The sequence below is a fragment of the Oncorhynchus masou genome, chromosome 29 (assembly GCF_036934945.1).
Source record: "Oncorhynchus masou masou isolate Uvic2021 chromosome 29, UVic_Omas_1.1, whole genome shotgun sequence".
In the NCBI taxonomy this organism is placed as follows: Eukaryota; Metazoa; Chordata; class Actinopteri; order Salmoniformes; family Salmonidae; genus Oncorhynchus; species Oncorhynchus masou.
Window position 1 is genome coordinate 86582775 of NC_088240.1, and position 12500 is coordinate 86595274.

A 12500-nucleotide genomic window follows, 5' to 3' on the forward strand; every position below is an offset into this window, starting at 1 on the left:
GGTGTCCTGACTCTCTGTGATCACTAAAGATCCCATGGCACTTATTGTTAGAGTAGAGGTGTTAACCCTGGTGTCCTGGCTAAATTCCCAATCTGGCCCTCATACCATCACCGTCACCTAATCATCCCAAGCTTACTATTGGCTCATTACTCCTGAATTTATTTAGGCTTGCCGTAACAAAGGGGTTGAATGTTTATTGACTCAAGACAGTTCAGATTTTAATTTTTAATTCATTTGTTAACATCTCTAAAAACACAATTCCACGTTGACATTATGAGGTATTGTGTGTAGGCAAGTGAGGACACAATCTAAATTAAACCCATTTTAAATTCATGCTGTAACACAACAACATTTCTGAAGGCTGAAGTACAAGCTTGTGATTTGAAACAATCCACAGTTATTTTTTGAAAAGAAGATAATGATCCTGGAATCCTCTGTGTCTAAGTCATGCTCTCAGGTGAAGCATCTGAAATCATTTCTGACATGTATTTCACTTTACTTTTGGATCGCTATCAACTATGAAATACTTCCTCGTATGCCATTTCTCTATGACCTCTGGGGTTAACACCCTTACTCTTACGATACGTGCTGTAGTCTACTACCATTTCTCTATATCAACTGTCTTTTGTTGTCAAGAAGCCAAAGGCATAATCGTAGTCATATTAACAACTCATAGTTGTTGCATCTTAAGATCTCACCTTTTTCTAACGGTGATTTTAATCTCTGTCACATATGAACCGCTTTCATCAGGTGCGCCGTTTAGAATGGGGTTTTCTCGCAAATTGCATTCTGGGAAATGTTTGAAAAGGACGTTTTATTGGCTTCTTCACTACAGGAGCTCTCTTCTTAAGAGGCATTACAATCATCTACATGTGATTTCTGTCGTTCTGAGCACCGTGGGTGGTCACCCTCCCCATGGGTGACGCACCCAATGCATATGGGTCCGGTGGAAATCTTTCTGGTCACGTTTTCCTAACAGAAACACTGCTGTAGTTCTAAACTGTCTGACTCAGGACAAAACAGTTGTCAGAATCCCTGAACAAACACATTTACAGACATGTTTTCAACACACCTGCAGTGAGCACATCAGATAGTTGCCGTAGAAACCCCCCCCGCCCCAGACTTTGTTGTGGGTCTGTTTGCCAAACTCTCGGTTCAGATAAGTGATGGTCCGTTTCTCTATGATCTCTACCCCTATTTACTAAACAACATTGTTTCATTTACTTGTTTCTATTCGATGCTGTTTAATCTCTGCTGTTGTCGCTTCCTGTCTCTCCCTGTAGGTTCTGCTGTCCAGACTGTAGAGCTGGTGTGTAAAGGACTGTTGAAGTCTATATGTGTAGCTAAAGGCTCTGCTCTGCTGTTGTCTCTGTTCCTTCCTGTCTCTCTGCAGGGTCTGCTGTCCAGTCTGTAGAGCTGCTGTGTAAAGGACTGTCTATATGTGTAGCTAAAGGCTCTGCTCTGCTGTTGTCTCTGTTCCTTCCTGTCTCTCCCTGTAGGTTCTGCTGTCCAGCCTGTAGAGCTGCTGTGTAAAGGACTGTCTATATGTGTAGCTAAAGGCTCTGCTCTGCTGTTGTCTCTGTTCCTTCCTGTCTCTCCCTGTAGGTTCTGCTGTCCAGCCTGTAGAGCTGGTGTGTAAAGGACTGTTGAAGTCTATATGTGTAGCTAAAGGCTCTGCTCTGCTGTTGTCTCTGTTCCTTCCTGTCTCTCTGCAGGGTCTGCTGTCCAGTCTGTAGAGCTGCTGTGTAAAGGACTGTCTATATGTGTAGCTAAAGGCTCTGCTCTGCTGTTGTCTCTGTTCCTTCCTGTCTCTCTGCAGGGTCTGCTGTCCAGTCTGTAGAGCTGCTGTGTAAAGGACTGTTGAAGTCTATATGTGTAGCTAAAGGCTCTGCTCTGCTGTTGTCTCTGTTCCTTCCTGTCTCTCTGCAGGGTCTGCTGTCCAGTCTGTAGAGCTGCTGTGTAAAGGACTGTTGAAGTCTATATGTGTAGCTAAAGGCTCTGCTCTGCTGTTGTCTCTGTTCCTTCCTGTCTCTCCCTGTAGGTTCTGCTGTCCAGTCTGTAGAGCTGGTGTGTAAAGGACTGTCTATATGTGTAGCTAAAGGCTCTGCTCTGCTGTTGTCTCTGTTCCTTCCTGTCTCTCTGCACGGTCTGCTGTCCAGTCTGTAGAGCTGGTGTGTAAAGGACTGTCTATATGTGTAGCTAAAGGCTCTGCTCTGCTGTTGTCTCTGTTCCTTCCTGTCTCTCCCTGTAGGGTCTGCTGTCCAGTCTGTAGAGCTGCTGTGTAAAGGACTGTCTATATGTGTAGCTAAAGGCTCTGCTCTGCTGTTGTCTCTGTTCCTTCCTGTCTCTCCCTGTAGGTTCTGCTGTCCAGTCTGTAGAGCTGCTGTGTAAAGGACTGTCTATATGTGTAGCTAAAGGCTCTGCTCTGCTGTTGTCTCTGTTCCTTCCTGTCTCTCCCTGTAGGTTCTGCTGTCCAGCCTGTAGAGCTGGTGTGTAAAGGACTGTCTATATGTGTAGCTAAAGGCTCTGCTCTGCTGTTGTCTCTGTTCCTTCCTGTCTCTCCCTGTAGGTTCTGCTGTCCAGCCTGTAGAGCTGGTGTGTAAAGGACTGTCTATATGTGTAGCTAAAGGCTCTGCTCTGCTGTTGTCTCTGTTCCTTCCTGTCTCTCCCTGTAGGTTCTGCTGTCCAGCCTGTAGAGCTGGTGTGTAAAGGACTGTCTATATGTGTAGCTAAAGGCTCTGCTCTGCTGTTGTCTCTGTTCCTTCCTGTCTCTCTGCACGGTCTGCTGTCCAGTCTGTAGAGCTGCTGTGTAAAGGACTGTCTATATGTGTAGCTAAAGGCTCTGCTCTGCTGTTGTCTCTGTTCCTTCCTGTCTCTCCCTGTAGGTTCTGCTGTCCAGCCTGTAGAGCTGCTGTGTAAAGGACTGTCTATATGTGTAGCTAAAGGCTCTGCTCTGCTGTTGTCTCTGTTCCTTCCTGTCTCTCTCTGCAGGGTCTGCTGTCCAGTCTGTAGAGCTGGTGTGTAAAGGACTGTCTATATGTGTAGCTAAAGGCTCTGCTCTGCTGTTGTCTCTGTTCCTTCCTGTCTCTCCCTGTAGGTTCTGCTGTCCAGTCTGTAGAGCTGCTGTGTAAAGGACTGTCTATATGTGTAGCTAAAGGCTCTGCTCTGCTGTTGTCTCTGTTCCTTCCTGTCTCTCCCTGTAGGTTCTGCTGTCCAGTCTGTAGAGCTGCTGTGTAAAGGACTGTCTATATGTGTAGCTAAAGGCTCTGCTCTGCTGTTGTCTCTGTTCCTTCCTGTCTCTCCCTGTAGGTTCTGCTGTCCAGTCTGTAGAGCTGGTGTGTAAAGGACTGTCTATATGTGTAGCTAAAGGCTCTGCTCTGCTGTTGTCTCTGTTCCTTCCTGTCTCTCCCTGTAGGTTCTGCTGTCCAGCCTGTAGAGGTGGTGTTTAATCTCTGCTGTTGTCTCTGTTCCTTCCTGTCTCTCCCTGTAGGTTCTGCTGTCCAGCCTGTAGAGGTGGTGTTTAATCTCTGCTGTTGTCTCTGTTCCTTCCTGTCTCTCTGTAGGTTCTGCTGTCCAGTCTGTAGAGCTGGTGTGTAAAGGACTGTCTATATGTGTAGCTAAAGGCTCTGCTCTGCTGTTGTCTCTGTTCCTTCCTGTCTCTCCCTGTAGGTTCTGCTGTCCAGTCTGTAGAGCTGCTGTGTAAAGGACTGTCTATATGTGTAGCTAAAGGCTCTGCTCTGCTGTTGTCTCTGTTCCTTCCTGTCTCTCCCTGTAGGTTCTGCTGTCCAGTCTGTAGAGCTGCTGTGTAAAGGACTGTCTATATGTGTAGCTAAAGGCTCTGCTCTGCTGTTGTCTCTGTTCCTTCCTGTCTCTCCCTGTAGGTTCTGCTGTCCAGTCTGTAGAGCTGGTGTGTAAAGGACTGTCTATATGTGTAGCTAAAGGCTCTGCTCTGCTGTTGTCTCTGTTCCTTCCTGTCTCTCCCTGTAGGTTCTGCTGTCCAGCCTGTAGAGGTGGTGTTTAATCTCTGCTGTTGTCTCTGTTCCTTCCTGTCTCTCCCTGTAGGTTCTGCTGTCCAGCCTGTAGAGGTGGTGTTTAATCTCTGCTGTTGTCTCTGTTCCTTCCTGTCTCTCTGTAGGTTCTGCTGTCCAGTCTGTAGAGCTGGTGTGTAAAGGACTGTCTATATGTGTAGCTAAAGGCTCTGCTCTGCTGTTGTCTCTGTTCCTTCCTGTCTCTCTGCAGGGTCAGGGAAGTCCTTCTCCATGATGGGGAATAAGAAGGCTCCAGGGCTGATCCCCAGGCTGTGCTGCTCCCTGTTTGAGAGGATCGGCCGGGAGGACAGCCAGGGTCTCTCCTTCAAGGTGGAGGTCTCCTACATGGAGATATACAACGAGAAGGTCCGTGACCTGCTGGACCCTAAAGGGTGAGTTTAGACGGACGGACGGATGGACACACACACACACACACACATGCACGGATATGCACACACACGGACTGATGTGCAGATGGATGTACACATACACACACACACACACACACACACACACACACACACACACACACACACACACACACACACACACACACACACACACACACACACACACACACACACACACACACACACTCTCTCTCTAACTTGAACAGTCTTTGGAGTAGCCTCCATCTCATGGACTTATAAATGTTTATAAATGGTGTGGAACTGACCATATATCCTCGCTCTTCATAAATCATGGGCTTCCTGTATGCTGATTGGTTTATAAATGGTGTGGAACTGACCATATATCCTCGCTCTTCATAAATCATGGGCTTCCTGTACGCTGATTGGTTTATAAATGGTGTGGAACTGACCATATATCCTCGCTCTTCATAAATCATGGGCTTCCTGTACGCTGATTGGTTTATAAATGGTGTGGAACTGACCATATATCCTCGCTCTTCATAAATCATGGGCTTCCTGTACGCTGATTGGTCTATAAATGGTGTGGAACTGACCATATATCCTCGCTCTTCATAAATCATGGGCTTCCTGTACGCTGATTGGTTTATAAATGGTGTGGAACTGACCATATATCCTCGCTCTTCATAAATCATGGGCTTCCTGTACGCTGATTGGTTTATAAATGGTGTGGAACTGACCATATATCCCCGCTCTTCATAAATCATGGGCTTCCTGTACGCTGATTGGTTTATAAATGGTGTGGAACTGACCATAGGTAGGTCTGTTTTAATACAGTAGGTCTGTTTTAATACAGTAGGTCTGTTTTAATACAGTACATACAGTAGGTCTGTTTTAATACACTACATACAGTAGGTCTGTTTTAATACAGAACATACAGTAGGTCTGTACAGGTCTGTTTTAATACAGTAGGTTTTAATACAGTAGGTCTGTTTTAATACAGTAGGTCTGTTTTAATACAGTAGGTCTGTTTTAATACAGTACATACAGTAGGTCTGTTTTAATACACTACATACAGTAGGTCTGTTTTAATACAGAACATACAGTAGGTCTGTTTTAATACACTACATACAGTAGGTCTGTTTTAATACACTACATACAGTAGGTCTGTTTTAATACAGAACATGCAGTAGGTCTGTTTTAATACAGAACATACAGTAGGTCTGTTTTAATATAGTAGGTCTGCATTGATACAATACATACAGTAGGTCTGTTTTAATACAGAACATACAGTAGGTCTGTTTTAATATAATAGGTCTGCATTGATACAATACATACAGTAGGTCTGTTTTAATACAGTAGGTCTGTTTTAATACAGTAGGTCTGTTTTAATACAGTACATACAGTAGGTCTGTTTTAATACACTACATACAGTAGGTCTGTTTGAATACAGTAGGTCTGCTTTAATACAGTACATACAGTAGGTCTGCTTTAATACAGTACATACAGTAGGTCTGTTTTAATACAGTACATACAGTAGGTCTGCTTTAATACAGTACATACAGTAGGTCTGCTTTAATACAGTACATACAGTAGGTCTGTTTTAATACAGTAGGTCTGTTTTAATACAGTACATACAGTAGGTCTGTTTTAATACAGTACATACAGTACATCTGTTTTAATACAGTAGGTCTGTTTTAATACAGTACATACAGTAGGTCTGTTTTAATACAGTAGGTCTGTTTTAATACAGTACATATAGTAGGTCTGTTTTAATACAGTAGGTCTGTTTTAATACAGTTCATACAGTAGGTCTGTTTTAATACAGTTCATACAGTAGGTCTGTTTTAATACAGTAGGTCTGCATTAATACAATACATACAGTAGGTCTGTTTTAATACAGTTCATACAGTAGGTCTGTTTTAATACAGTAGGTCTGCATTAATACAATACATACAGTAGGTCTGTTTTAATACAGTTCATACAGTAGGTCTGTTTTAATACAGTAGGTCTGTTTTAATACAGTTCATACAGTAGGTCTGTTTTAATACAGTTCATACAGTAGGTCTGTTTTAATACAGTAGGTCTGCATTAATACAATACATACAGTAGGTCTGTTTTAATACAGTTCATACAGTAGGTCTGTTTTAATACAGTTGGTCTGTTTTAATACAGTAGGTCTGTTGTAAAACAGTACATACAGTAGGTCTGTTTTAATACAGTAGGTCTGTTGTAATACAGTTCATACAGTAGGTCTGTTTTAATACAGTTGGTCTGTTTTAATACAGTAGGTCTGTTGTAAAACAGTACATACAGTAGGTCTGTTTTAATACAGTAGGTCTGTTTTAATACAGTACATACAGTAGGTCTGCTTTAATACGGTAGGTCTGTTTTAATACAGTTGGTCTGTTTTAATACAGTACATATAGTAGGTCTTGTGGCATTCTAATGATCTTGGATCCCATCCCAGTCAGTCAGATACCCAATCAGCTCTCTGTGTACAAGCTCCCCTCTTGTTCCCAGTCTGTAGGCACGTGTCCATGTACACAATGAAGCTCTGGGAACTTATGTTGACTGTCAAGTATTTTCTGATTCAGCTGCATTCTTAACAGATCTCATTCGGTCTGCGTCTGACAGGAGGGAGGGCTAACTGACTGAGTGTGTATCAGGTACAGCTGTTAGAGAGCAGGGGTGGGTGTGGTGTGGTGTGTGTGTGGACACTGGACAGCCCTAGAGAGGGACAACATTGGAGCTCTCTGTCTGTGTAGCTGCAGATGTCTGTGAGAGGAGAGGAAAGTAAAGGGGCTGAATAATTTTGCACGCCCAATTTTTCAGTTTTTGATTTGTTAAAAAAGTTTGAAATATCCAATAAATGTCGTTCCACTTCATGATTGTGTCCCACTTGTTGTTGATTCTTTTCAAAAAAATACAGTTTTATATCTTTATGTTTGAAGCCTGAAATGTGGCAAAAGGTTGCAAAGTTCAAGGGGGCCGAATACTTTCGCAAGGCACTGTATAGTCTGTGTATATAGGTGAGAGAGAGGAGGCCTATATAGTGATATATAGTCTGTGTGTGTAGGTGAGAGAGAGGAGGCCTATATAGTGATATATAGTCTGGGTGTGTAGGTGAGAGAGAGGAGGCCTATATAGTGATATATAGTCTGTGTGTGTAGGTGAGAGAGAGGAGGCCTATATAGTGATATATAGTCTGTGTGTGTAGGTGAGAGAGAGGAGGCCTATATAGTGATATATAGTCTGTGTGTGTAGGTGAGAGAGAGGAGGCCTATATAGTGATATATAGTCTGTGTGTGTAGGTGAGAGAGAGGAGGCCTATATAGTGATCTATAGTCTGTGTGTGTAGGTGAGAGAGAGGAGGCCTATATAGTGATATATAGTCTGTGTGTGTAGGTGAGAGAGAGGAGGCCTATATAGTGATATATAGTCTGTGTGTGTAGGTGAGAGAGGAGGCCTATATAGTGATATATAGTCTGTGTGTGTAGGTGAGAGAGAGGAGGCCTATATAGTGATCTATAGTCTGTGTGTGTAGGTGAGAGAGAGGAGGCCTATATAGTGATATATAGTCTGTGTGTGTAGGTGAGAGAGAGGAGGCCTATATAGTGATATATAGTCTGTGTGTGTAGGTGAGAGAGAGGAGGCCTATATAGTGATATATAGTCTGTGTGTGTAGGTGAGAGAGAGGAGGCCTATATAGTGATATATAGTCTGTGTGTGTAGGTGAGAGAGAGGAGGCCTATATAGTGATATATAGTCTGTGTGTGTAGGTGAGAGAGAGGAGGCCTATATAGTGATATATAGTCTGTGTGTGTAGGTGAGAGAGAGGAGGCCTATATAGTGATATATAGTCTGTGTGTGTAGGTGAGAGAGGGGGGTGGGGGGTTGGGGGGCACTAAGTCGACCGTCACTGATCTCAAGCTTTCCCACCCCCTCTGGCAAACAGCCAAGTGAAGATCAGGTTCAACCCATCTGCACCACCTAGTGAAGAACACACACACACATACTGCACCACCTAGTGAAGAACACACACACACATACTGCACCACCTAGTGAAGAACACACACACACACATACTGCACCACCTAGTGAAGAACACACACACATACTGCACCACCTAGTGAAGAACACACACACACACATACACACACACATACTGCACCACCTAGTGAAGAACACACACACACATACTGCACCACCTAGTGAAGAACACACACACACACACACACATACTGCACCACCTAGTGAAGAACACACACACACACACATACTGCACCACCTAGTGAAGAACACACACACACATACTGCACCACCTCGTGAAGAACACACACACACACACACACACACACACATACTGCACCACCTAGTGAAGAACACACGCACACACACATACTGCACCACCTAGTGAAGAACACACATACACATACACACACACACATACTGCACCACCTAGTGAAGAACACACACACATACTGCACCACCTAGTGAAGAACACACACATACTGCACCACCTAGTGAAGAACACACACACACACACATACTGCACCACCTAGTGAAGAACACACACACATACTGCACCACCTAGTGAAGAACACACACACACATACACACACTGCACCACCTAGTGAAGAACACACACACATACACACACACACACACACACTGCACCACCTAGTGAAGAACACACATACACACATACTGCACCACCTAGTGAAGAACACACACACACACATACACACATACTGCACCACCTAGTGAAGAACACACACACACATACACACACTGCACCACCTAGTGAAGAACACACACACACACTGCACCACCTAGTGAAGAACACACACACATACACACACACACACTGCACCACCTAGTGAAGAACACACACACACATACACGCACACACACACACTGCACCACCTAGTGAAGAACACACATACACACACTGCACCACCTAGTGAAGAACACACACACATACACACACACACACTGCACCACCTAGTGAGGAACACACACACACACATACACACACACACACACACACACACACACACACACACACACACACACACACACACACACACACACACACACACACTGCACCAGCTAGTGAAACATCTAGCAGTCTTCAGTCACAGTGCTTTGTAAAATGTAATGTTGTCAGATTGGATTATCCTAATGTAGATGGATGGGCAGGTTGTATTCACTTTTCCATAGCTGAGCTGTGTGTCCTGGTGTGGTTGTGTTTTCCTCCATTCAGCCATGTAATCCATGAGATAGTCCATGAGCCTGGGGGGGAGGTCGGTAATATCGGGGGGAGGGGGGGGGGGTGTCACAATGTCTCAAGGGGATTTCCTTGAGTTGTAAAATGTGGGCTATCAGTGCAGCAACAGCAGCCTTCTCTGTTATCACTCTCTCTCTCACCCCTCCATACCATTCATTTAACTCAGGGTCTAAAATATGTCTGTGATTTATCTCTTCCTCTGTCCAGGAGTCGTCAGTCTCTGAAGGTCAGAGAGCACAAGGTTCTGGGTCCGTATGTGGACGGTCTGTCACAACTGGCGGTCACCAACTTTGAGGTGAGTACAGCTCCTTTAGAGACGGGGAGATGCCTACCTGGGTAGGAAAGGTGGAGACAGGGAGATGCCCACCTGGGTAGGAGAGTACAGCTCCTTTAGAGACAGGGAGATGCCCACCTGGGTAGGAGAGGTGGAGACAGGGAGATGCCCACCTGGGTAGGAGAGGTGGAGACAGGGAGATGCCCACCTGGGTAGGAGAGGTGGAGACAGGGAGATGCCCACCTGGGTAGGAGAGGTGGAGACAGGGAGATGCCCACCTGGGTAGGTGAGGTGGAGACAGGGAGATGCCCACCTGGGTAGGAGAGGTGGAGACAGGGAGATGCCTACCTGGGTAGGTGAGGTGGAGACAGGGAGATGCCAACCTGGGTAGGTGAGGTGGAGACAGGGAGATGCCCACCTGGGTAGGTGAGGTGGAGACAGGGAGATGCCTACCTGGGTAGGAGAGGTGGAGACAGGGAGATGCCCACCTGGGTAGGAGAGGTGGAGACAGGGAGATGCCCACCTGGGTAGGTGAGGTGGAGACAGGGAGATGCCCACCTGGGTAGGAGAGGTGGAGACAGGGAGATGCCTACCTGGGTAGGTGAGGTGGAGACAGGGAGATGCCCACCTGGGTAGGAGAGGTGGAGACAGGGAGATGCCCACCTGGGTAGGAGAGGTGGAGACAGGGAGATGCCCACCTGGGTAGGAGAGGTGGAGACAGGGAGATGCCCACCTGGGTAGGAGAGGTGGAGACAGGGAGATGCCCACCTGGGTAGGAGAGGTGGAGACAGGGAGATGCCCACCTGGGTAGGAGAGGTGGAGACAGGGAGATGCCCACCTGGGTAGGAGAGGTGGAGACAGGGAGATGCCCACCTGGGTAGGAGAGGTGGAGACAGGGAGATGTCCACCTGGGTAGGAGAGGTGGAGACAGGGAGATGTCCACCTGGGTAGGAGAGGTGGAGACAGGGAGATGTCCACCTGGGTAGGAGAGGTGGAGACAGGGAGATGCCCACCTGGGTAGGAGAGGTGGAGACAGGGAGATGTCCACCTGGGTAGGAGAGGTGGAGACAGGGAGATGCCCACCTGGGTAGGAGAGGTGGAGACAGGGAGATGTCCACCTGGGTAGGAGAGGTGGAGACAGGGAGATGCCCACCTGGGTAGGAGAGGTGGAGACAGGGAGATGCCCACCTGGGTAGGAGAGGTGGAGACAGGGAGATGTCCACCTGGGTAGGAGAGGTGGAGACAGGGAGATGCCCACCTGGGTAGGAGAGGTGGAGACAGGGAGATGCCCACCTGGGTAGGAGAGGTGGAGACAGGGAGATGCCCACCTGGGTAGGAGAGGTGGAGACAGGGAGATGCCCACCTGGGTAGGAGAGGTGGAGACAGGGAGATGCCCACCTGGGTAGGAGAGGTGGAGACAGGGAGATGCCCACCTGGGTAGGAGAGGTGGAGACAGGGAGATGTCCACCTGGGTAGGTGAGGTGGAGACAGGGAGATGCCCACCTGGGTAGGAGAGTACAGCTCCTTTAGAGACGGGGAGATGCCCACCTGGGTAGGAGAGGTGGAGACAGGGAGATGCCCACCTGGGTAGGAGAGTACAGCTCCTTTAGAGACGGGGAGATGCCCACCTGGGTAGGAGAGGTGGAGACAGGGAGATGCCCACCTGGGTAGGAGAGGTGGAGACGGGGAGATGCCCACCTGGGTAGGAGAGGTGGAGACAGGGAGATGCCCACCTGGGTAGGAGAGGTGGAGACAGGGAGATGCCCACCTGGGTAGGAGAGGTGGAGACAGGGAGATGCCCACCTGGGTAGGTGAGGTGGAGACAGGGAGATGCCCACCTGGGTAGGTGAGGTGGAGACAGGGAGATGCCCACCTGGGTAGGAGAGGTGGAGACAGGGAGATGCCCACCTGGGTAGGTGAGGTGGAGACAGGGAGATGCCCACCTGGGTAGGAGAGGTGGAGACAGGGAGATGCCCACCTGGGTAGGAGAGGTGGAGACAGGGAGATGCCCACCTGGGTAGGAGAGGTGGAGACAGGGAGATGCCCACCTGGGTAGGAAAGGTGGAGACAGGGAGATGCCCACCTGGGTAGGAGAGGTGGAGACAGGGAGATGCCCACCTGGGTAGGAGAGGTGGAGACAGGGAGATGCCTACCTGGGTAGGAGAGGTGGAGACAGGGAGATGCCTACCTGGGTAGGAGAGGTGGAGACAGGGAGATGCCTACCTGGGTAGGAGAGGTGGAGACAGGGAGATGCCTACCTGGGTAGGAGAGGTGGAGACAGGGAGATGCCCACCTGGGTAGGAGAGGTGGAGACAGGGAGATGCCCACCTGGGTAGGAGAGGTGGAGACAGGGAGATGCCCACCTGGGTAGGTGAGGTGGAGACGGGGAGATGCCCACCTGGGTAGGAGAGGTGGAGACAGGGAGATGCCTACCTGGGTAGGAGAGGTGGAGACAGGGAGATGCCTACCTGGGTAGGAGAGGTGGAGACAGGGAGATGCCCACCTGGGTAGGAAAGGTGGAGACAGGGAGATGTCCA

General features: G+C 47.7%; 1 protein-coding gene across 1 annotated transcript in view; it reads left to right on the forward strand.

Annotated features, from left to right (window-relative positions):
* Nucleotides 1-418: 418 nt before the first annotated feature.
* Nucleotides 419-12500, forward strand: part of LOC135519809 (kinesin-like protein KIF13A) — a 107785-nt gene continuing 95703 nt past the window's right edge. Inside the window, exons 1-4 of the mRNA XM_064945021.1 lie at nt 419-457; nt 4063-4079; nt 4196-4420; nt 9897-9984. Of these exons, the coding sequence (XP_064801093.1) occupies nt 419-457; nt 4063-4079; nt 4196-4420; nt 9897-9984 (369 nt within the window). The remainder of the gene's footprint in view (nt 458-4062; nt 4080-4195; nt 4421-9896; nt 9985-12500) is intronic.